At 43.4% G+C, this 26,935-nt stretch overlaps 1 protein-coding gene across 6 annotated transcripts in view; it reads right to left on the bottom strand.

Annotated features, from left to right (window-relative positions):
- gria3a (glutamate receptor, ionotropic, AMPA 3a) overlaps positions 1 to 24,483 on the bottom strand; it is a 233,870-nt gene extending 209,387 nt beyond the window's left edge. For 3 of the 6 annotated variants that reach the window (XR_009806454.1, XM_061897724.1, XM_061897723.1), the window contains exons 1-2: positions 24,030 to 24,478; positions 12,371 to 12,529 (exon numbers count right to left, since the gene is read on the bottom strand). Coding sequence is in view for 5 of the 6 variants with exons in the window: in XM_061897724.1 (XP_061753708.1) it covers positions 12,371 to 12,529; positions 24,030 to 24,111 (241 nt within the window). In the remaining variant the exon portion in view is untranslated. Of the gene's footprint in view, positions 1 to 12,370; positions 12,530 to 24,029 lie in introns of all 6 variants that reach the window. The other 3 variants (XM_061897721.1, XM_061897720.1, XM_061897722.1) reach the window with 2 other exon arrangements.
- Between the last annotated feature and the right edge of the window lie 2,452 nt (positions 24,484 to 26,935).

The raw sequence follows: 26,935 nt of genomic DNA, 5'->3' as shown, positions 1-26,935 counted from the left end.
ATCGGTAGAAAGCTCCGCTCCTCTCTTCACCCCTCTCTTCACCCGAGTGTCCAACACATAAGGCCGCAAATCCGATGATACAACTACAAAGTTGATCATGGAACTGCGGCCTAGGGTGTCCTGGTGCCAAGTGCACATATGGACACCCTTATGTTTGAACATGGTGTTTGTTATGGACAAACTGTGACGAGCACAAAAGTCCAATAACAGAACACCACTCGGGTTCAGATCCGGGCGGCCATTCTTCCCAATCACGCCTCTCCAGGTTTCACTGTCGTTGCCAACGTGAGCGTTGAAGTCCCCCAGTAGGACAAGGGAATCACCCGGGGGAGCACTTTCCAGTACTCCCTCCAGTGTACCCAAAAAGGGTGGGTACTCTGAACTGCTGTTTGGTGCGTAAGCACAAACAACAGTCAGGACCCGTCCCCCCACCCGAAGGCGGAGGGAGGCTACCATTTCGTCCACCGGGTTAAACTCCAACGTGCAAGCTTTGAGCCGGGGGGCAACAAGAATTGCCACCCCAGCCCGTCGCCTCTCACTGCCAGCAACGCCAGAGTGGAAGAGGGCCCAGTCCCTCTCGAGAGAAGTGGTTCCAGAGCCCTTGCTGTGCGTCGAAGTGAGTCCGACTATATCCAGCCGGAACTTCTCCACTTCGCGCACTAGCTCAGGCTCTTTACCCCCCAGTGAGGTGACATTCCACGTCCCAAGAGCTAGCTTCTGTAGCCGAGGATCGGACCGCCAAGTGCCCTGCCTTCAGCTGCCGCCCAGCTCACATTGCACCCGACGTCTATGGCTATGGGTGGTGAGCCCATTGGAGGGGTGACCCATGTTGCCTCTTCGGGCTGTGCCCGGCCGGTTCCCATGGGAACAGGCCCGGCCACCAGGCGCTCGCCATCGTGCCCCACCTCTGGGCCTGGCTCCAGAGGGAGGCCCCGGTGACCCGCGTCCGGGCGAGGGAAATCTGGGTCCATGTTTTTTCTTCTTCATAGAGGTCTTCGAGCATGACGAATAAATAGATTTTAAATAGATTTGGGCGGGTGACAGTTGAACCATTCGGAAATATATATACATAGTTCAGGAATCGGCAACCTTTACCACTCAAGGAGCCATTTTGACCCGTGTCACGAAGTATTGAAGACAATAGGAGCCGCTGACATTCGCGCGAATATCTGCTGGCGGTCACCCAGATAACAAGAATAAGGGCGTGCTGTGAAGCCATTGCCTTTGACGCCTTCTACAACATGTACAAACTGCTTGCCAGTCCAGCAACATGTTGTATATGGCTTCCACAGACACACGCACACGACTGCAAGGCATACTGGGTGATACAAAGTACACTGATGGTTGTGATATAAACAACTTTAACACTCTTACTAATATGCGCCACACTGGGAAGCCACAACAAACAAGAATGACAAACACATTTTGGGAGAACATCCTCACAGTAACACAACATAAACGCAACACAACAAATACCCAGAATCCTTTGCATCCATGACTCTTCCGGACTATATTATACACCCCGCTAGCACCCCCCTGTGCGTCGGTAAGGTGGGTGGGGTTGGGGGCGCGGCGGTAATAATATAGTCAGGAAGAGTCATGGATGCAAAGGATTCTGGGTATTTGTTGTGTTGCGTTTATGTTGTGTTACTGTGAGGATGTTCTCCCCAAAATGTGTTTGTCATTCTTGTTTGGTGTGGCTTCACAGTGTGGTGCATATTAGTATGAGTGTTAAAGTTGTTTATATCACACCCATTAGTGTACTCTGTATCACCCAGTATGCCTTTCAATCTTGTACGTGCAATAAGCGGAAGCCATATACAACATGTTGCTGGACTGGCAAGCAGTTTGTACATGTTTTAGAAGGCGTCAAAGGCAATGCCTTCATAGCACGCCCTTATTCTTGTTATCTGGGTGACCACCAGCAAATATTTGTGAGAATGGTTGCGGCTCCCAATGTCTTATTTGCTCTGTGAAATGGGTCAAAATGGCTCTTAGAGTGGTAAAGGTTGCCGACCCCTGATATATAACAACGGGCGGGTGGCGGGCGGTTGTCGTTTTGATGAAATGTTGGTTCGAGTGGATGGCGGGTGGATGACGACTTTAGTGATGCGGTTGCGAATGATATAATTGTCTAACCACGCATCTCTAATAGGGATGTAACGGTATTGTACAGACTGCGGAATTTCGGTTTTAAAGTCTTCTTGATAATACCGGGACGTGTGACGGTATCAAAAGAAAACTTGGTGAATAGTTTTTTTCTGGCGATTAAGCTCTCAGTATAAACTACATCTCCCAGAATCCGCTTTGAAGCGCAGGACCAGTAAAATGGGCGTGTTCAACGCCGTAAGCAGGAAGTGAAGTGTGTTCGTACTCATCACAGATGAAATTAAATATTTTTTTGGACATTAAATTTGCTCATAACAGTTTGAGTTATATTGCTGACAAACAAGCCCAGGCCAAAACATAACCTCTTTGGCGGAGGTAAGAACGTCTTCAAAACGAAGAACACCACTTTTGTTTCAAGCCTTTCCAAGGCAACAAAGAGCTAACACAGGGGGAATCACAAAAAAAAAATTGCTTAATTCAAGTAAACTAAAAAGCCACTTGATACATCTTAAATCCATCCATCTATTTTTCTACTGCTCGTCTCTCTCGATGTTGCAGGGGGGCTGAAGGCTGCTCCAACTGCAATCGGGCAGAAAGCAGGTCTGCACAAGTCACCACCTCATGAACCGTCAACTACAAAAGATATTTGAAGCCAGCGAAGCCAAACATCAATTTGTGAGGAATAAATTATTAAAAGTTACATTGTTGGTTTACGTTTCCGAAAATTTTTTTCCAGACTGATTAAAAAAATATCCACGATGGAGGACACTTCTTTGTTGAAAGACACGAAACTGTACATTATTGTTTTACACTTGTTACACTGCATGTTCACATTGTTACTTTAATGACATCAACTAAGTAAGCAAGTCAGTACCAATGATTGTCACACACACACACTATGTGTGGCGAAATTATTCTCTGCATTTGACCCGTCACCATTGATCACCCCCTGGGGAGCAGTGAGCAGCAGTGGTGGCCGCGCCCGGGAATCATTTTTGGTGATTTGACCCCCAAATTGTAGGTCATTCTTTTTATTATTTGCTGTAAACAGTAGAAGTTCCTGCACAATTATTTGCACTTAGAAATATTTGTTTGTAGAAAAGCATATACATTACAACATTTTAACACTATGTTTGTGTTTAATTACAGTAAGTGTGTTTAACCTAAACATTCCTGACGCTTCATTTTACATACTATGGCATTTTTACCAAGCTTTTTTGTGGACACATACCGCAATAATATGGCACCGTAGCCTTAATATTGTTATAATTGTTACAGTGGGGATGCATGGTATCTACGGAAGCAGCGTGCAGGTGAGAAAGTTTGTTCATTTTAATAAATAAATCAGGCAAGAATACAAAACAGGACAAAAGTGCTGATTGCACGGGAAGAAAAGCTAAAGCTTAGCAAAAGATAAACTCGCATAGGAACAGGAAGCAAGGGTATCCAACGTTTTTGGGTGCAGCAAACAAAACTGTCAGACAGAGTGGGGCGAGAGGCAGGACTAAATAGCTCTCTGATTAGTGACCGGGAGCAGGGGAGAGTCCCGACGACAAATCAGCGGCAGGGGAACATAATCAGCACCCATGGCAACAAGGAACACAAAACAGGGGCACTGAAAGACAACTAAGGGAACAAAAAATTATCCCAGCAACGGATCATCACAATTGTATCATACCGTGAGATTTGATACCATTACATCCCTACCCATCAGGGGTTTGTTTGAAAGCTTTTAGGGTGTAGTTTGACCAGAAAAAACAGCAAAGTCACTCACTGTAACCACTGACTGATATTTACCTATTCTGAATTATAACAACAGGTAAATAGTTTTTTGGAGTAAGCACTGCTCTGGTTTGTCCACATATTGGAAGAGGCTGGTAGCCTTCAAAGTACCCTAAAGCTGCCACAAATGATTGGAGGATGCGAGCAGAGGTGTGGACACTTGTGATTTTGGATAACATCAAACAGTGTGTCTAGCAGAATGAATTAATTTGAGGACCCAAAATTAGACGATTAAGAATGAAAAGCAAATATTATTTTCGCTTGGAAAAACACAAACATTTTAACTTGGATCGTTTCCCTGGCTTCGAGACTTTCCTGAAGGACAGTGCATCGGATACCCAACAAACTCCTTTCTTGTCTCTCATGGACACACACCTGTTCTTTTTTACTTTGGGTTGACTGGCGGTTGCAAGAGCACCAAGGTCACGGACCAGACACACGCTGCAGACACACACATACCACGCCCTATCCCACGGCTTTTACGCTTCACCCCACGCGGTATGATGGTTGGTGGGTTCGTTGCAAGTCTCGAGTTGTATGTCGTAATATGTATATGTGATTAGCGATGGAGGGTTTTTTTCCCACACTCCAGACCGGGCCCCGTCTGAGATGTATTTTTTTTCACTCATCCTCCACCTGCGTCTACCTTTTTCCCACCTTTCACAGGGCGCTGTATGGAGACCCATCAGCGTTCCTGGTCTGTAACCCTGTACAATTTTTGTTTGTCTAATCTTGAATGGGTTTGTGCTGAAAACAAAACAAAATCCATCCAATGGGGCGACTCCGAGGACTTTTGCTCACATTTATTTACTATTTAGGAAGAAAAGATAAACATATGTGTCCTTGTTTTACATAAGGATTATGAATAATAGGCTAAATTCCAAAAAAATGATTTAGGTGACTGGTTACCCCCCACCCCCAACATTCCTTCTTGCATATATGTTTGCTGCTTTACTACATATAGGACTCTTTCCACCAAGACGTGTGTCATGTCTTGTGATCATGTTTTGTTTAGTTATGTTCTGTTTGTTTAAGACGCCATTGGTTCCGGCTTTTTCACCCCCTTGTGTTCTCACCATGGCGACCCATTAGTTTCACCTGTCCCACGTGTTGGACTCACGCACCTGTTTCAATCATGTTATTGTTTAAGCTTGTAGTTGCCAGGCAGTCGGATGGGGGCCTTGTTGTTGTCCCATGCTCATTGTCCATGCCGCACTTGTCTTGCCACGTAAGTTTTGTTATTCACAGTTTAGTGCGTTGTTAAGTTCATGTTTTCATGTCCTAAGTTGTTTTTGCTTTCGCCTTGTGCGCGTCTTTTGTTTTCACTTTTTATAGCATAATTAAATCATGTCTTTACCTTAAAAAAACAGTATGAAAAGAACAAGAATGACGCCAGGCCGACTGCTTGGCATACAAGCTTAAATAATAACATGATTGAAACAGGTGCGTGAGTCCAACACGTGAGACAGGTGAAACTAACGGGTCGCCATGGTGACAAAACATGGGGGTGGGTGAAAAAACAAGAACAAATGGTGTCTTAAACAAACAAGACAAACTTGTCTTAAACAAGTTTGTTTAAGACAAGACATGACAATGTGATCTTCCCCTGTGCGAACACAATCTATGCTACTTTTATGCAAGATGACATATTGATACCGTCCCACAGCAGCCACAAACAGAATCATAAGTTCTCTATATCGGGGTCAGTCCAATCAGGTACCAGTGACAGGTTCCTATTTTCTATTATATATTGTCATTTCATATTTGTCTTTTTTACGATTCGAGTACCACAATGAAAATGCTGGGCCTATGACCATGGGGGGATTGATTTTTCCGTACCGAGGAACAAACACACAGAAAAGTGCTGGGCTGCATGCAGCCTTCCATGAATCGATCAAAAATGCCAATAAAAAACATTTGCCATGAGGGATTTGTATAAAGTCATTATCTAGTGACCAGCTAGAGGACAGCAGGCCGGCTTTATTCCACTCTGCATCAAAGCACATCATTACCCCTCTCATTCATACTGATGATCTTTTTAGGCATTCCCAAAGAGGGAGGTTTGCACATGACACATAGGATCAAAAGAAACAAGCAGATTTCATACGTCTGTGGTCTTGGCACGTGTTATTATCAACATCAGTGACGTGAGCCGTGGCAAAAAGCTCAGGAATGACTAACCTATCACTCAAGGCAGAATAGAAATGTGTCAAAATAATCAGCTTGTCTACTTGCTGCATAAACATCCAGCGGGCTAGCAGGACTTTATGCAACCCAGATGACTAAAATAGGAAATATTTAGTTTTGTATTTAGTTTGGTGAACTTACTAAACTATCTGACTAATGTGCGTAACGATCTTTCGTTTACAAATGGGGAAATTGTTTTGTTTAGCTTTCCTTTCCGTCTCCCTGGATTACAAATCCTCCTGATCATGTTGCCCTTATGTGTAATCAATAAGCGAAAAAACCTTAAAATTGCAAACAAATAGAATGGTGTTGGTGAATTTTCAGCGAAGACGGAAAATGTCCAGCCTCCTACTTTTTCTGTTTAAGTGGAAATGGATGCCACACGCTTCACCATAAAGGAGGAAAATGGGTCAAAGTAACAATCTAAAAGTTCTAACTTACTATATAATGACATTACAAATACACTGGAGTCACATTATTATAAATAAAGCAATTATGACATGTATTAAAGTAAATTGTTGTAATGAATACTGTGCTGTACAATGTATGGACGTCCACCATAACTCATTAACCCTTCCTTTATAGCAAGTCAGTTTACAACAAAAATATCTTATGACAAAACTTTCTCATACTTTATTTTTGAATATAGCGTGTGAGAAATAAAAATATTAGGATTAAGTAACATAGCCATTTAGTATCAGTTAGTACCTAAATAGTATTGTATTAACAGAGTACTTTCAACAATGAAATAAAATACAAAATAATATCAATATTTTATATTATAGTGTAAAAGAGAATTAATAAAAAGCCCCCGATTAAATTAAAAAAAATACACCTAAAAAATAAAACACATTTATATAAACATGTAAAAAAATGTTTAACCTAGACCAGGGGTCAGCAACCCAAAATGAAAAAAGAGCCATATTGGACCAAAAATACAAAAACAATGTCTGTCTTGATATGGAAAACATTTAAAGCCTTATATAAGTCTTATAATGAAGGCAACACATGATGTACGTGTCTATATTAGCTATACTAGCCTACTATCAACACGACTATGTGACGCAGGCTGACAGAAATGTTCAAAATAGAATATTTACTCTACACATTTTTACAACATTAAAAAACATTAGTAAAACGGAGGCTTCTCAGAGGGTGAGATAACCCCTGCAATAAGTTACTGGCTCAGAATGGCCAAAGGCTTAAATGTGTGTGTCCAAGTTAAAAGAAACGGTGGGCTGTCTTATTCTGATAGATTTTAATACAATCTTCGCCAACTGAGGAACGCTTGCTGTGGACTGTAACGGCACACAAACAACTATCAGAAATGCAGCCACTATTCCATCCATCCATCCATCCATCCATTTTCTACCGCTTGTCCCTCTCGTGGTTGCGGGGGGTGCTCGAGCCAATCTCAGCTGCATTCGGGCGGAAGGCGTAGTACACCCTGGACAAGTTTCCACACTCACTCATACACTAGGGCAAATTTAGTGTTGCCAATCAACCTATCCCCAGGTGCATGTCTTTGGAGGTGGGAGGAAGCCTGAGTACCTTGAGGGAACCCACGCAGTCACGGGGAGAACATGCGAACTCCACACAGAAAGACCCTGAGCCCGGGATCGAACCCAGGACGTTTGTATTGTGAAGCACATACATTAACCCTTTTTTCCCACCGTGCTGCCCCCAGCCAATATTACATACAGATAATATGTCATGAGACATGCAAATATAAATTAAATACAAAGAGGACATAAAGGAAATTAAATGAGCCAAATATACCCACAATAAAGGCATAATGATGCAATATGAACATACAGCTAGCCTAAATAGCATGTTAGCATCGATTAGCTTGCTGTCATGCAGTTACCAGTTAGTACTTTGTGCATTCACGCACAGCATAAAACATTTGGTGGACAAAATGAGACAAGAGTGGTATAAAACCCGTCTTTCTGTGGCAGCGTTGGATAAAGTTGTACACATAAACAAACTACGGTGAGTTCAAGGACCGCTGAATTAGTGGTATAAAACGGCGCTTGCCAAATACTCTCATCTGTGATGCATGTATAACATAAACAATGGGATTTCTTAAAATTAGGAAGGTTTGCATCATGTTTGTCCTCCATACAGAAACCATATCAAAACCAAATATATATTGATGTAGGATATCGGTCCGATAGCAAAAAATCGGATATCAGCTTGCATGTAGAATCTGACATGAGCTTTGATAGAAACAGTCCTACAGCATGTTTACTTGTGCAAAGCTGGACAGCCGGTTAGCATCTAAATTTCCTCCAATATACGCACACAAAGTTGGTCTTTTTTGATGTTTTAGTCGCTTCATTTACAAAACATAAGCATGGTAGGCTACATATTACTGGGAGAAAGCAGCTAAACAACAGCTAAGCACACAATAGCAAACAAGCTAGACATATATAGCATAATTGAACAATATAAAAGTCAAAAACACATTTGTCAACATAAACAAGTATCAAATAATGATAGTTGCATTCTTACAGATACAAAGCTCCAAAGCAGAAGTGTAGCAGAAAGTATCCAGTAACAAACGTGTCTGCATCATTCAACTTACTGAACTTAACTAAATAAATCAATGTGACCACTAGGTGTCACAAAACATACCACCCCACTTCAACTTAAAGAATGCATAAGTCCATTACAGACAGTTAATAAATAGGCTAGTGTTTTTTTTACAGCTACCATTGTTCACTGTTTGAGTAATTTCACTTGATCAAACCTTTTTTAATACAAAATACAACATTACTGTCACATTCAAAACGCATTGTGATGCGCAGAGATATCACCTCAGGATGCAGTGGGACCAGACAGGCAGGATTGCAGGTATGAATCTGATTTATTATACAAAAATAAAAGAACACTTATACAAACAGCAAAGTAAAGGCGTGCCGGAGCGCACGAAAGGCTAAAGCTAATAGCTAGCACAAAAAGTCCAAGTAAGTGTCGCAGAAGCGCGTGTCAAGCGCACAGAAGCTAAGGAGTAACTTAGCACAGAACCGACAAAGCAGAGAAAACCAAACGTGACAGTTGCGCGTAGCAAACCATGAGCCAAGACCAAACTGAGGTAGAAAACACTCTTAAATACAAAAGTAAACAATTGTCGTCAGGTGTGCGTCGAAAAACATAGCAGGTGGAACAAATGAGAAACCATGGCAACAAGATAAAACAGGAAGTGCAAAACTCAGAACAGGAAGAGTCTAAAATTAATAATCAAAACACAAACAAGGACTCAAAAATAGACAAAAGATGTGATCCGGGAATCGGATCACAACAATTACACAAGCATGTAGGATTTGTGCTGATATGGTATTAGATCAATATCGATATCCTCCAGGCTCCAATATCAGTACTGTAAATTAAAAAGTTAAGTTGGACACCCGAAATATTAAATCATTGAAGTGACAGTTGTAATTCTTATCTTTTTTTGATTGCCACTGTTCGATCGTGGCGAAGTAAGCTAACAGGCTAAATGTGTAGAAGCACAAACAACCTAAATATGCCAAACACACCAAATAAATTCAACATTATATAGCTACTTTAGTCATGAAGATTCCCTTTATTGTCATTAAGTTGACATTTATTTTCAGTTATGTGCCGGTTGAGTACATAATAGTACATCATTACAGTGCCTTGTATTGCAATTGCTACATTAAATGTCTTTCATAAATATAAGAATACAAAATGGTTTAACAAATTCCCATGAGACATGCACCATATTCAACTGTACCATGGCAGCAAGTGCCTGAGTGCCCTTGAGCAAAGAACTGACCTGCCTAATGCTGCACAGTAGTTAATAAAGGCTGACAGCGCAAGGTTGTAGCTTGTTCATGACCATGTATCAACAACAACAACAACAACAACAATGTGTCAACAGGTCTCTCGCACATGCATGGCTTACAATGGCAGTCTGTGATTTATCGTGTGGCACCACGTTACTGTGCTCGTACTTTATACACAATACTCAATTCTGTTTCTTGGACCTTCACTAATTTCCTTGGACATTGGAGTATTGCATAATCCAATGAATGCTGTCAGAACAATTATCTGAAAGTACAAACTGCAGTTTACGTGCAAAGATAAACAATATTCTTGTCTTAAGCACATTATTTCACGCTGATTAAGGAACATTGGACATATCACATCTCTAGGTTTGATCTTGGAATTGTGGGGCTCGTGAAAAAACGGTGTTCAATGGGAATTTTTTTGGGGGTCTTTTTTTTACTTTTTGGAGTCCTTGTCAAGCAGGGGTCCTTGGAATTATCCTAACTGTTTCCCCTTTTCCACGCCTGCTTATGATTAGAATCTTCGGTCAGCATATTATTTTACGACCACTCTCGAGCATGCTGTAGTCAGCTAAGTGAAGCACATTGCTTTCACTGGAATGACTTCATTACTTGACACATCCACAGTATTTGGCAAACTGCAGCCCATCATGTACCATAATCCAGCCGGTGATTTTGGACAGCATTGTGGACATCTGGCAGGTCTTGGTCGGTGTCCATGAAAGTTGCCCATAATGAGGACTCAAAAATTTAATGCACGAGTGTTCATCCTATTTTGGAAACACAATCTCAGACAACAAAGCTTTTACGACTTGAGAATATACATCCAGGTGCAATAACTAGCTCTAAGAGCTAAATTGAGCAACACCAGTGAATCCTATTTTCAAAAATTGGATGAATTTCATTATTGTCGCCAAGCAACTTCTAATCCTCTGACCACTTAAAACCACAGAAAAAAACAACAATTGACATCTATATACTGTATAGGGAAGCAGCAATTTGAAGGGAAACTGTACTTTTATTTTGCCTATCGTTCACAATCATTATGAAAGACATGACGACGGATGTATTTTTTAATGCATTCTAAATATTAAATAAATGCCATCAAAATCTGCTTACAATGGAGCTTATTGGAGGCGTTCAATTCTGCCCATGAAGCCCTTAATATAAACATCCAAACACGTCCATTAAGGTTTTGTATACATTATGTAAGTTTTATATATGTCATTTAATAACAGGCACATTTATAGTAACATTTAAAATGTACGTATGTTGATACTTTTAAGCATAAACGGCGCCTTAATAACAACAATGCATCACAACCCTGTTCCACCGTGGCAGCACGGTGAATCAGGGGTTAGTGCAAGTGCCTCACAATACGAAGGTCCTCAGTAGTCCTGAGTTCAATCCCGGGTTCGGGATCTTTCTGTGTGGAGTTTGCATGTTCTCCCTGTGACTGCATGGGTTCCCTTCGGCTTCCTCCCACCGCCAAAAACATGCACCTGGGGATAGGTTGATTGGCAACACTAAATTGGCCCTAGTGTGTGAATGTGAGTGTGAATGTTGTCTGTCTATCTGTGTTGGCCATGCGATGAGGTGGTGACTTGTCCAGGGTGTAGCCCACCTTCCGCCCGAATGCAGCTGAGATAGGCTCCAGCACCCCCGGCGACCCCGAACGGGACAAGTGGTAGAAAATGGATGGATGGATGGGCATCACAACGTTCGCTTTATTTTCTTCATCACTGATTATTACTCACTGCCGACTTCATGAGAGCCAACAAACATAATAAAACATCACTTACAGCTCAATGTCTGCTGTCATGAGGATGCCGACTGCTAGGATGGATGTTCATATAATCTCGTTTAGATGAAAAATGACTCACAATCCTTGCAAAGAAACTGGAGAAGGGGTGCGCAAAGGGGTCCTGGGGACCAAGCATCTTTTTGTGAGCTTCACTATTTTCTTTCTTTTCTGGACATTTTGGCTGCGTTATTAGCCGCTCATTCCTGGGTCTAAATTGGATGTCAAAGTCTACCAACTTGTCAGAATACGTCCTCAGCCTTCTTCTGGCCAGGTAAGAGGTGTGATTTATGATCCACAATAAACTTACAGGGAGCAAGGAAAAGTGGAAACAGCTGACCACTCAATGATGTCAACATATGGACACATGGTAGTGATCACGGCACAGCAATAAATAGTTTGTCTTTGTTAGCGCTTATAATAAAAATATCACTAGGAATATTCAAGTCACAAAATGTTAAAGGAGTATTGATGGTGCTTTTTGAATGGTTATTTTTTGGATTTATTGGTGCAATGTAGGACCTCCCATTTGCTCCATTGTAAGCAGACTTTTATTTACATTTATTTAATATTTACAATGCTTTAAAAAGAAAATCTATCCGTCGTCATGTCTTTCATAATGATTGTGAAAAAATTCGGTTCTCCTTTAACAATTGTTCAGTGCATGACTACTCACAGGCATGTGTGACCGAGAAGCTGTTGGAGGACTCCAGGTTGTCAACATTGTAGTTGAGGTGGAAGGGTTTCTCCGTCACGTTCTGGTTTGTGTTGTACAGCTGCACTGCAAACCTGAAGGCGCTGTGCTCCTGCACTGTGGAGCGCATGAAGAGTCCACCTACAAACAAAGAACACGGAATATGGGACAGTGCCAACATAATACAAATGAAAATTACAACTTCGAGCAAATAAGTCCAAAAAGACACGACAATTGTGCATTCATGTGCAGTGTCTGTCATGGTGGGGCAGTTTTCCACACCTGCTTTTGATTAGTGATCAGGGGACACAACTGCCTCTGATCAATAATCAGGTGTGTTTATTCCCCAGCGTTGAAAGGAAAGCAACACTGGGGAATAAACACATTCGATTAGTGATCAGAGGCAGTTGTGTCCCCTGATCACTGGGTGTGTTAATTCTCCTGTGTTGCTTTCCTTTCAACACTGGTTCTTTGACGAATGTTTATGGTGTGCCTTTTAATTTTCACATGCCGAGTCCAAAATAAAATACCTTGTTATCCACACTTCACCGACTGTCTCTACATCCTGGGGTCACACCAACAGCAACCATGTGCCACCATGACATTGTCAAGTACACTATTAGTACCTTCACATACATTCTGCCCATATATTAAATCAGTAATTGTGCAATGTTTAGCATGTGTCATCTGCAAATAAAGCTGCAAGTCACTCCTTGGGTGAAAATTATTTTGTTGAATGTTGCTCCCCAAATATGAATTTCCGAAATGCTTACCACCCCTCCAACTAAAATATCATGGATATGTTCGGCGCATAAGTGTCGGGGGTGCAAAGGTGTAAATTGTGTGTATTATATAGAAAAAAATCTGTACTACTCTAGTAGTGAGCCCAATTAAAGAAAATACCCGATCAGTGCTTTTCTTCCTGTCACTCGCACACAGAAGAGGTGTGGCCACACCACAGGAGACCCACTTGAAAGTGAAAAGTTTGGCAAGTTATCAAACAACAGAAGAGGAATTATGATTCTAATTTTAAGATGATGACGCAGTCATCCAAAAATCGCTGAGCAACTACGAAATATATTTTTATTTATAGATTCGATTGTTTTTTTTATTGTTACACTGATTTCTTTCTTTATTTTTTTTAAAGAAAAACTAAATGTATATTACATATTGTGACAGTTGCTTGCTGTCGTCGTGCGGGTTCCACGGACCATCAAGGAAGGACATGGTTTTCGAGCAGGTTTGACTCTTGTTTATTTTTTCAAATAAGCATTTGTCTTCAGATCGGGTCGCTTTGCAGCTCCTCCTCTCCACTGCTCGCTCACGGTCTGCTTTTCAGCCACCGTCGTCATCATCGTCCTCGTCTGCTCTTGGTCGCTTTTCAGTCGCTGCCCCGCTCTCCTCCTCCTCTCCTTTTTTCCTTCCTCCGATACTGCCCTTTTATACAGCCAGAGGAGAAACGTTATTGTCTCCCGGTGTGCGAGCCATGCACCTGATCTCGTCTGCGGCGTCGCTGCCGGCACGCCCCGCCTCTCCGCTCCCTGCCGCTCCATCGGACCGTCGGCTCCGCCTCTCCACAATAAATATTTTGTCTTAAAAAATATTTTATATATATTGTAGATGTTGAAAAAGAGGGTCCAGTCTATACTTTATTGTCAATCATTTATTATTTTCAGTAAGAGATTACATGATTGAAGACAAGAATACATTTTAACATACATGGACAGTAGTGTTAAGACACTACTGTGCATAATGAAATATTAGTCACAACAGTCATATTACTATATTTAAACTACAAAAAAAGCCAAGCAAAGTAGTTGGGTTGCTTCCACTTTTTCCAATTGGAGCTCACTATAGTGAGTCAATCGCACAATTTTTGCACAGCTTTTTTTTTTGACACAATATGCCGTTCCTTTCCCAACACTCCCATTTGTCCAAGGTTGGCACTGGACATATCCAATGGCTGGGTGTTCCCTGACTGGGAATCAAACCCACACCCACTGCAAGAAGGTACTGGAGTGTTTTAATGAATTAATACTTATGAAAGTTAACACCACCCAATACCCTATTATCCGCTGCCTGCGCTGTTTTACAGTGTTGTCCATCTTCAACATGCTTTATGTTCCAACACATTGTATGTGCTTTACCACCGCTTTTTGTTCAAGGTTAACTGCACTTTTTTGGGAATTTTGCCTATCGCTCACAATCATTATGAGTTATGAGAGACATGAACACATATGTCACACTATTTTGGGGGTTTGGGGCTGATGGGGCGGGGGGTATAAAGATGATAAAACAACGCTTGGAAGAGATGACTCACTGGAGTCACAGTTGTAGCTTTCAAATCCCTCTTAAACAACTTTAAAACCCTCCAGCAAATTTCCTGAAATAACTCTCTTGAAGGAATCAATAAAGTACTATCTATCTAGCAACGTTTTGTATACACACTGCAAGTCTATTCATAAAGTAGTAACAGACACGTTCATAAAAATATGTAATATGTACAATATTTACTGTATTTTGATCATTTTAATCATTGCCGGAACTAATTTTTCGGCGTATTTATTTCCGTTTCCATAGCAGCACATGGCTGAAAATGGCAGACTTGGTAACAAACAACGAAGATGACTATTTTTATACAAATGAGGATTCACAACCTTATATCTTTTAACCTGCATATATACAGAGGATAAACTACTACTTATAGAAGCAAGCACGAAGGAAGAGTGAGACGTTGGAGCAGACGGAAGCCGAGTTAGGTGTAAGCCAGCACTTGATGCTTGGCGTGGTGCAGCAGGCGGCGCTTGGCATGTAGCAGCCACTGGGGTTGGCGTGGAGCGGCCACTATGTTTTGGCATGGACTGGCCACTGGGGCTCGGCGTGGGGAAGCTACTGGGACTTGGCGTGGTGCAGCTATTGGTGTAAGTTCGGTTCCTAGCCTTGGGTCAGGAAAGGTTGCTAGCCTTGGGTCAGGAAGGGTTGTTAGCCTTGACTTTGGCGAATGTGGCCTAGCTGGGGGCTGCGGCTTGGCATGCCGAATAACCGGTGGTGGTGGTCGTGCCGGAGGTTGCTCCCTGGCTGGGCGCAGTTTTTTAATGTTTTGAATGAATGTGAGTGTGAATGTTGTCTGTCTATCTGTGTTGGCCCTGCGATGAGGTGGCGACTTGTCCAGGGTGTACATGGCCTTCCGCCCGATTGTAGCTGAGATAGGCGCCAGCGCACCCCGCGACCCCAAAAAAGGGAATAAGCTGTAGAAAATGGATGGATGGGATGTTTTGTATTGTGTTTTTATATGTTTAATGGATCTTAAGGTCTGCAATAAAGATTGATGATGATATATATATATATATATATATATATATATATATATATATATATATATATATATATGTATATACATATATATGTATGCATACATACATATATATATACATACATACATACATACATATTATATATATATATATATATATATATATATATATATATATATATATATATATATATATATATATATATATATACAAACCCCATTTCTATATGAATTGGTAAATTGTGTTGAACGTAAATATAAACGGAATACAATGATTTGCAAATCCTTTTCAACCCATATTCAGTTGAATGCACTACAAAGACAAGATATAATGTTCAAACTCATAAACTTATTTTTTTTTTTGCAAATAATAATTAACTTAGAATTTCATGGCTGCAACACGTGCCAAAGTAGTTGGGGAAGGGCATGTTCGCCACTGTGTTACATCACCTCTTCTTTTAACAACACTTAATAAACGTTTGGGAACTGAGTAAACTAATTGTTGAAGTTTTGAAAGTCGAATTCTTTCCCATTTTTGTTTTATGTAGAGCTTCAGTTGTTTAACAGTCCGGGGTCTCCACTGTCGTATTTTACGCTTCATAATGTGCCACACATTTTCAATGGGAGACAGGTCTGGACTGCAGGCGGGCCAGGAAAGTACCCGCACTCTTTTTTTACGAAGCCCCGCTGTTGGAACACTTGTCTTGCTGAAGTAAGCAGGGGCGTCCATGATAACGTGGCTTGGATGACAATATACTGTATGTTGCTCCAAAACCTGTATGGACCTTTAAGTATTAATGGTACCTTTACAGATGTGTAAGTTACCCATGCCTTTGGCACTAATACACCCCCATACCATCACAGACGCTGGCTTTTGAACTTTGCGCCTATAACAATCCGAATGGTTATTTTCCTCTTTATTCTGGAGGACACTAAGTCCTCTGTTTCCAAATATAATTTGAAATGTGGACTCGTCAGACCACAGAACACCTTTTCACTTTGCATCAGTCCATCTTAGGTGAGCTCGGGCCCAGCCACGCCAGCGGCGTTTCAGGATATTGTTGATAAATGGGTTTGGCTTTGCATAGTAGAGTTTTAACTTGCACTTACAGATGTAGCAACCAACTGTAGTTACTGACAGTGGTTTTATGAAGTGTTCTTGAGCTCATGTGGTGATATCCTTTACACACTGATGTCAGTTTTTTATGCAGTAGCGCCTGAGGGATCAAAAGTCGGTAATATCATCGCCAACTTGCAGTGATTTTTCCAGATTCTCTGAACTTTTTGATGATTTTATGGACCATAGATGGTAAATTCCCTAAATTCCTTGCAATAGCTTGTTGAGAAATGTTGTTCTAAAACCGTTCGACAATTTGCTTACAAAGTGTTGACCCTCACCCCATCCTTGTTTGTGAATTGCTTAGCATTTCATGGAAACTGCTTTTATACCCAATCATGGCACTCAACTGTTCCCAATTAGCCTGCACACCTGTGGGATGTTCCATATAAGTGTTTGATGAGCATTCCTCATCTTTATCAGTATTTATTGCCACCTTTCCCAACTTCTTTGTAACGTGTTGCTGGCATCAAATTCTAAAGTTAATGATTATTCGCAAAAAAAAATGTTTATCAGTTTGAACATCAGATATGTTGTCTTTGTAGCATATTCAACTGAATATGGGTTGAAAATGATTTGCAAATCATTGTATTCCGTTTATATTTACATCTAACACAATTTCCCAACTCATATGGAAACGGGGTTTGTATCATATATGTATATATATATATATATATATACACATATACATACATACATACATACATACATATACATATACATATATATATTCAAGGTTTCTGTGGTTTATCCACTATACCGTCCTCACTACCAGGATAGAGCGGAATATACGTTAGGGCAGGAAAGTGAGACACTTCAATGAATCCCCTGAAGAGCAGAGAAACCTGCTAAACAGGCTTGTAGGGATGAAATAGCCTCTGTGTTTATTCCTGAGCTAAGGTATATATAAGTTCATATTCATAAACATAAAATGGGCATGGTGTCCCCTTACGTCCAAAATGGCTGTGCCAATGTTGTTTATACCGATAACGTTAATTATGCGATGTCTTAAACAGTTAATAGGTAAGAAAAAAAGTAATCTTGGGGTGTTTTTTAATAAATTTATTAGACGAAACAATTACGTTACAATTGCCCATTAATAGGGGTGTAACGGTACGTGTATTTGTATTGAACTGTTTCAGTACGGGGGTTTCGGTTCGGTACGAGGGTGTATCGAACGAGTTTGTAAACTAAAGTCTTAACAAGCTGCTCTGCTTTCTGCCTCTGTCTGAGCAGTGAGCACCCAGCATTGTCCCGCCCACACAACCATCTGATTGGTTACATACAAAGCCAATCAGCAGTGCGTATTCAGAGCGATGTAACAGCCAATCAGCAGTGCGTATTCAGAGCGCATGCAGTCAGTGCTCCGGCGTCGAGATGAGCAGACGTGTTTAGCAGGACATCGTACACTCCCCAAATGAGAAAAAACACTCCCCAGTCACAACTATTACAAACATCACTATGAGCCCGTTGACCTTCTAGAAACTTAAACTGCAGCTCAGCTCGCTCATAGTTCTGGGTTGAGGTGAAAGCTAATTAGCTTTTAGCGTTACGTTATCTCATTTTGCTGTGTGTGTGTGTGTGTGTGTGTGTGTGTGTGTGTGTGTGTGTGTGTGTGTGTGTGTGTGTGTGTGTCTGTGTGTAATAAAAGTCAAATACAGGCTTCCCAAATGCTGTAATAAATTAAGCATGATGAGTTGACTTGAAACTGTTTAATGTTGCACTTTTTATATGTAGAAGAAAGGTTTTGTCATTTTATTTAATCAAAGCAACAACTTGAGGCAGTTTAATGTGGATTAACATGGGTAGAATTATTATAGTGTTCCCAATGTTAAAAGGATAAAGCCCCATCCATCCATCCATCATCTTCCGCTTATCCGAGGTCGGGTCGCGGGGGCAGCAGCCCAAGCAGGGAAGCCCAGACTTCCCTCTCCCCAGCCACTTCGTCTAGCTCTTCCCGGGGGATCCCGAGGCGTTCCCAGGCCAGCCGGGAGACATAGTCTTCCCAACGTGTCCTGGGTCTTCCCCATGGCCTCCTGCCGACTGGACGTGCCCTAAACACCTCCCTAGGGAGGCGTTCGGGTGGCATCCTGACCAGATGCCCGAGCCACCTCATCTGGCTCCTCTCGATGTGGAGAAGCAGCGGCTTTACTTTGAGTTCCTCCCGGATGGCAGAGCTTCTCACCCTATCTCTTAGGGAGAGCCCCGCCACCCGGCGGAGGAAACTCATTTCGGCCGCTTGTACCCGTGATCTTATCCTTTCGGTCATGACCCAAAGCTCATGACCATAGGTGATGATGGGAACGTAGATCGACCGGTAAATTGAGAGCTTTGCCTTCCGGCTTAGCTCCTTCTTCCCCACAACGGATCGATACAACGTTCGCATTACTGAAGACGCCGCACCGATCCGCCTGTCGATCTCACGATCCACTCTTCCCTCACTCGTGAACAAGACTCCTAGGTACTTGAACTCCTCCACTTGGGCCAGGGTCTCCTCCCCAACCCGGAGATGGCACTCCACCCTTTTCCGGGCGAGAACCATGGACTCGGACTTGGAGGTGCTGATTCTCATTCCGGTCGCTTCACACTCGGCTGCGAACCGATCCAGTGAGAGCTGAAGATCCCGGCCAGATGAAGCCATCAAGACCACATCATCTGCAAAAAGCAGAGACCTAATCCCGCGGCCACCAAACCGGAACCCCTCAACGCCTTGACTGCACCTAGAGATTCTGTCCATAAAAGTTATGAACAGAATCGGTGACAAAGGACAGCCTTGGCGGAGTCCAACCCTCACTGGAAACGTGTCTGACTTACTGCCAGCAATGCGGACCAAGCTCTGACACTGATCATACAGGGAGTGGACCGCCACAATAAGACAGTCCGGTACCCCATACTCTCTGAGCACTCCCCACAGGACTTCCCGAGGGACACGGTCGAATGCCTTCTCCAAGTCCACAAAGCACATGTAGACTGGTTGGGCAAACTCCCATGCACCCTCAAGAACCCTGCCGAGAGTAAAGAGCTGGTCCACAGTTCCATGACCAGGACGAAAACCACACTGTTCCTCCTGGATCCGAGGTTCAACTATCCGGCGTAGCCTCCTCTCCAGTACAGCTGAATAAACCTTACCGGGAAGGCTGAGGAGTGTGATCCCACGATAGTTGGAACACACCCTCCGGTCCCCCTTCTTAAAGAGAGGGACCACCACCCCGGTCTGCCAATCCAGAGGTACCGCCCCCGATGTCCACGCGATGCTGCAGAGTCTTGTCAACCAAGACAGCCCCACAGCATCCAGAGCCTTAAGGAACTCCGGGCGGATTCTCATCTACCCCCGGGGCCTTGCCGCCGAGGAGCTTTTTGACTACCTCAGCAACCTCATCCCCAGAAATAGGAGAGTCCACCACAGATTCCCCAGGCACCGCTTCCTCAAAGGAAGACGTGTTGGTGGGATTGAGGAGGTCTTCGAAGTATTCCTTCCACCGATCCACAACATCCGCAGTCGAAGTCAGCAGAACACCATCTGCACCATAGTTGATAGTGCACTGCTTCCCCTTCCTGAGGCGGCGTATGGTGGTCCAGAATCGCTTCGAAGCCGTCCGGAAGTCGTTTTCCATGGCTTCCCCGAACTCTTCCCATGTCCGAGTTTTTGCCTCCGCGACCGCTAAAGCTGCACACCGCTTGGCCCGTCGGTACCCGTCCACTGCCTCCGGAGTCCTATGAGCCAAAAGAACCCAATAGGACTCCTTCTTCAGCTTGACGGCATCCCTCACTGCTGGTGTCCACCAACGGGTTCTGGGATTACCGCCACGACAGGCACCAACAACCTTGCGGCCACAGCTCCAATCAGCTGCCTCGACAATAGAGGTTCGGAACATGGTCCAGTCGGACTCAATGTCCCGCACCTCCCTCGTGACATGTTCAAAGGTCTCCCGGAGGTGTGAATTGAAACTCTCTCTGACAGGAGACTCTGCCAGACGTTCCCAGCAGACCCTCACAATGCGCTTGGGCCTGCCAGGTCCGTCCGGCATCCTCCCCCACCATCGCAGCCAACTCACCACCAAGTGGTGATCGGTAGAAAGCTGCGCCCCTCTCTTCACCCGAGTGTCCAAAACATGAGGCCGCAAATCCGATGACACAACTACAAAGTCGATCATGGAACTGCGGCCTAGGGTGTCCTGGTGCCAAGTGCACATATGGACACCCTTATGTTTGAACAAGGTGTTCGTTATGGACAATCCGTGACGAGCACAAAAGTCCAATAACAAAACACCACTCGGGTTTAGATCCGGGCGACCATTCTTCCCAATCACGCCACTCCAGGTTTCACTGTCGTTGCCAACATGAGCGTTGAAGTCCCCCAGTAGGACAAGGGAATCGCCCAGGGGAGCACTTTCCAGTACTCCCTCGAGAGTACCCAAAAAGGTTGGGTACTCTGAACTGCTGTTTGGTGCGTAAGCACAAACAACAGTCAGGACCCGTCCCCCCACCCGAAGGCGGAGGGAAGCTATCCTCTCGTCCACTGGGTTGAACTCCAACGTGCAGGCTTTGAGCCGGGGGTCAACCAGAATTTCCACCCCAGCCCGTCGCCTCTCACTGCCGGCAACGCCAGAGTGGAAGAGAGTCCAGTCCCTCTCGAGAGAACTGGTTCCAGAGCCCTTGCTGTGCGTCGAGGTGAGTCCGACTATATCCAGCCGAAACTTCTCTACCTCGCGCACTAGCTCAGGCTCTTTCCCCCCCAGTGAGGTGACATTCCACGTCCCAAGAGCTAGCTTATGTAGCCGAGGATCGGACCGCCAAGTGCCCTGCCTTCGGCTGTCGCCCAGCTCACAATGCACCCGACCTCTCTGGCTCCTCCTATGAGTGGTGAGCCCATTTGAGGGATGACCCACGTTGCCTCTTCGGGCTGTGCCCGGCTGGGCCCCATGGGAACAGGCCCGGCCACCAGGCGCTCGCCATCGTGCCCCAACTCCGGGCCTGGCTCCAGAGTGGGGCCCCGGTGACCCCCGTCCGGGCAAGGGAGATCTGAGTTCATTTTGTTGTAATTCCATAGAAGTCTTTGAGCTGCTCTTTGTCTGATCACTCACCTAGGACCTGTTTCGCTTGGGAGACCCTACCAGGGGGCATGAAAGCCCCCAGACAACATAGCTCCTAGGATCATTGGGACACGCAAACTCCTTTACCACGGTAAGGTAGCAGCTCAGAGAGGAGAAGGATAAAGCCAATGTTTACAAATTTGGTAAATAAATAACCAAAAAATTTATATTTTGTTGTTTTCTTACTGTACCGAAAATGAACCGAACCGTGACCTTTAAACCAAGGTACGTACCGAACCGAAGTTTTTGTGTACCGTTACCCCCCTATCCATTAATAATTAAAAAGTCAAGGGAGGTCAAGGCATTTTCTTGCCGTTGATGCTGGTCAATTTTTTAGGGCATTACGGCAAGTGACAAGGGCGGTCGCAGCACTCGCTGCGGTTGCCGTAATTAAATTCGAGCCCTGCATCAGATGCAGTCTATAGTCATTTGTTCAACATATTTAGTTATACTATGTTCCTCAAGGCTATATTTTAGCTTCTCTCCTTTTAATCATTGGGGTTATTCAACTGGTGGCCCGCGATTTCAGTTCAAACAACCTGTGAAGGACTCACTTTTTTTTGGCAGCAGATTCTTAAAAACACCAGAGTGCTGTCCATGCGATGATCTTTGACTGGCTTTTTTGCACATGGTCGTTAAAAACAACAGAGCACTCCTGCACTAGGCCAACTACTCAGTGGCCTAGTGGTTAGAGCAGTGGTTCTGAACCTGGGTTCGATCGAACCCTAGGGGTTCGGTGAGTCGGTGAGCAGTGGTTCTTAACCTGGGCTCGATCAAACCCTCGGGGTTCGGTGAGTCGGGATCAGGGGTTCGGCGGAGGTCAAGACACACCCGACTCCTCGTGTAAATAAAAACTTCTCCCTATCGGTGTATTACGGATACGGCAACAGCAGAAGTCACACTGATTTGCAGGTGTGTAATTTGTTTTGAGTTCATGCACTGTGCTGGGTTTTGTTCTTTGAACAAGGTGATGTTAATGCACGGTTCATTTTGTGCACCAGTAAAAAAACATGGTAACACTTTAGTATGGGGAACATTCACCATTAATTAGTTGCTTATTAACATGCCAATTAGTAACATATTGGCTCTTAATTAGTCATTATTAAGTACTTATTAATGCCTTACTCGGCATGGACTTATTATAACCCTAACCCTCTAACCCAAACCAAATAACTCTAAATTAAGTCTTTGTTACTTGGAATATGTTCCCCTAGTGTCCAAAAAACTTCAACTTAAGTCTTTGTTACTTAGAATATGTTCCCCATACTAAAGTGTTACCGAAAATATAACTTTGGCTTGAATTTGAAAAAAAAAAAACATTTTATTTTTCACTAAAGAAGGGTTCGGTGAATGCGCATATGATACTGGTGGGGTTCGGTACCTCCAACAAGGTTAAGAACCACTGGGTTAGAGTGTCGGCACTCAGCATTAAGGGTTGGAATTGGGGGTTAAATCACCATAAATGATTCCCGGGCGTGGCACCGCTGCCGCGCACTGCTCCCCTCACTTCCTAGGGAGTGATCAAGGGGATGGGTCAAATGCAGAGGACAAATTTCACCACACCTAGTGTGTGTGTGACAATCATTGGTACTTTAACTTTTACTTTAATTTTAACTGTAACTTTGACAAAATAAATGGCCCAGAATCAAATGTCCACTGGAGAGGATGCCGATTCTCCGGAGTATACCAAATAAAACTAATAGTAAAGGAAGAAGTCCGGTCCCCTGGTCCTTAGTGTTCTGTAAATGTGGCCCCTAAAACAGTTTAGTTGAATATCCCTGTCTTAGACAGTAGCGCAGGCATTTTATGTAGTGACAGAAACGATGTAGTTCTATGTGATTTGTGCTCCAATCCAGGATGTCTATATGTTGTTGTGTCTAAGCCTCATTAGATCCTCCATTCATTTCTTTCTTTTGTATTATAGATGCATGACATCATCTCTCAGCGTTCTCATACATATTTCCAGGAGAAAGGTGATTTTCTAGTGATCAACCAAGAAAGACGTCTCACTTTTGAGTGAACTTGGTGATGAATTATTCAAAGCTAATCCATAGAATTGGTTGGAGCGTGTCTTGTTTCAGCCGTGAGCACAAAGGAAGCATATTTCAGTCAACTCACCGATGTTGATTTGGTTTGGAAAGCCGGCCATGGAGACTCTGCACCAACACAACAAAAGTGTTGTCACCACGGCCGGACACATTTTCTCCGAGAAGTGAAAGGAACTCCTGGTGAGGTGGAGCACAGTGCTGCATGTACGCGGAATGGTCGGGAAAGAAATCCACAAGATGCGTGGGGGGAACAAAGGGGGCTTCTGTGGTACACACACCCACACACACACACACTGAATGTGAACGTGCACCCTACAAGAATAGTAAACGCAAAAGAGAGCGTTTTATTAGCAATAGATGGAGATGCCGCTAGAGGAGGGAAGAGAGAGACACGCAGCTCCTTCTCTGTGGACGAGGGGCGTGCAAATGGACCACTGAAAAAGAGAGCGAGATAGTTAGAGAGAGAGGCAAGAGAAGGAGGAGTAGGATATCAAACTTGTGTTGCCAGCCTCAGTCACTGCAGTGTGCCTGCGCATGTGTGTGTGTGTGTGTGTGTGTGTGTGTGTGTGTGTGTGTGTGCGTGGGTTTGTGTGTGTTGCTGTGGCTGCTATGATTGCACACTGTTTACCGTATGAGGACCTGAAATGTGCTTCTAAGGCAGTCCTTGGCGACTAGTGGGGTGGGCCCCCTGGGGGTGAGCGCAGTACGATGCCAGGTGGGGCGCATGTGACCTCGGGTAACATACTTTTTTTTTTCCATATTAGAATATGTTGAGGCATTCACTGGGAGACGAGGAAAGGCTGATGTGTTGTTTTTTTATTTAATGTTAAAGGCCTACTGAAATTAGATTTTCTTATTTAAACGGGTATAGCAGGTCCATTCTATGTGGCATACTTGATCATTTTGCGATATTGCCATATTTTTGCTGAAAGGATTAAGTAGAGAACATCCACGATAAAGTCCGCATCTGGAGAAAAGCCCTGCCTCTACCGGAAGTCGCAGAAGATGACGTCACATGTTGATGGCTCCTCATAGATTTACATTGATTTTAATGGGAGCCTCTAACAAAAACAGCTATTCAGACCGAGAAAACGACAATTTCTCCATTAATTTGAGCAAGGATGAAAGATTTGTGTTTGAGGATATTGATAGCAACGGACTACATAAATTAAAAAAAACAATAAAAAAACAAAACGTTGCAATCGCGTTGCATTGAGACAGATTCATATGTTTTTAGAGACATTTACTAGGATAATTCTGGGAAAGCCCTTATCTTTCTATTGTTTTGCTAGTGTTTTAGTGAGTTTAACAGGACCTGATTGTCGGAAGTGTACGTCCACGGCCGGCCGGGTGTTGACGCGCAGTGTCTCGGGGAAGTCGACAGCAGCTGTACAGGAGGCGCAAGCTCAGCTGATATCCGGTAAGTGGTGACTTTTTAACCACAATTTTCTCACCGAAACCTGTTGGTTGACAAGTGGTCTGGATCCATGTCCGCTGTGATCCATGGTAAAGTTTCAACTCCAAGAATTTTAAACAAGGAATCACCGTGTGTTTGTGTGGCTAAAGGCTAAAACTTCCCAACTCCATTGTTCTACTTTGACTTGTCCAATATTAATTGAACAAATTGCAAAAGATTCAGCAACACAGATCTCCAAAATACTGTGTAATTATGCCGTTAAAGCAGACGACTTTTAGCTGTGTGTGTGTGTACAGCGCTCATATTCATAACAGCCCGTGACGTCACGCGAAAACGTCATCATTACGCGACGTTTTCAAGAGAAAAGTCCCGGGAAATTTAAAATTGCAATTTAGTAAACTAAAAAGGCCGTATTAGCATGTGTTGCAATGTTAATATTTCATCATTGATATATAAACTATCAGACTGCGTGGTGGGTAGTAGTGGGTTTCAGTAGGCCTTTAATAAGCTCACAATGCTATGCAGATGTATAGTTTTAACAATTTCATAGACAAATAATACTATTTATAGTCACAGAGAATGTGGGGGTCGTGAAATAGTTTCATCTTCCCAGGGGGTGCAACAGAAAATAATTGAGAAGCACTGTTCTGAGGGGTGTTTTTTGTCCACTATTAAAGTGCCCTTAAACAGTATTACAGTATTATATCACATTTTGTTCTATGGTGGGCTATCAATGAATATATATTCATATGGATATATATTCATATGGATGGGCATATGAAACATATGCCCATCCATCCATCCATTTTCTACCGCTTGTTCCTTTTGGTTGCGGGGGGTGCTGGAGCCTATCTCAGCTGCATTACGGCGGAAGGATGTACACTCTGGACAAGTCGCCACCTCATCACAGGGCCAACACAGATAGACAGACAACATTCACACTCACATTCACACACTAGGGCCAATTTAGTGTTGCCAATCAACCTATCCCCAGGTGCATGTCTTTGGAAGTGGGAGGAAGCCGCACTACCTGGAGGGAAGCCACGCAGTCATGGGGAGAACATGCAAGCTCCAACACAGAAAGATCCTGAGCCCGGGACTGAACTCAAGAGCGTTTTTTTTTTAAATACATTGTATTAGTTTTTTGATTATTTATTTTTATTTTTTTCCATTTTCTGCCGCTTATTCCCTTTCGGGGTCGCGGGGGGCGCTGGCGCCTATCTCAGCTACAATCGGGCGGAAGGCGGGCTACACCCTGGACAAGTCGCCACCTCATCGCAGGGCCAACACAGATAGACAGACAACATTCACACTCACATTCAAACACTAGGGCCAATTTAGTGATGCCAATCAACCTATCCCCAGGTGCATGTCTTTGGAGGTGGGAGGAAGCCGGAATACCCGGAGGGAACCCACGCACTCACGGGGAGAACATGCAAACTCCACACAGAAAGATCCCGAGCCTGGATTTGAACCCAGGACTGCAGAAACTTCGTACATTAATATTATTATATATTATTTATTATTATTATTATTATTTTTATTTATAATTATTATTA

This window comes from Nerophis ophidion, linkage group LG04, assembly GCF_033978795.1.
Source record: "Nerophis ophidion isolate RoL-2023_Sa linkage group LG04, RoL_Noph_v1.0, whole genome shotgun sequence".
NCBI lineage: Eukaryota > Metazoa > Chordata > Actinopteri > Syngnathiformes > Syngnathidae > Nerophis > Nerophis ophidion.
Note: the sequence above shows the minus strand (reverse complement) of the source record. Positions and strands in the feature narration are given on the sequence as shown.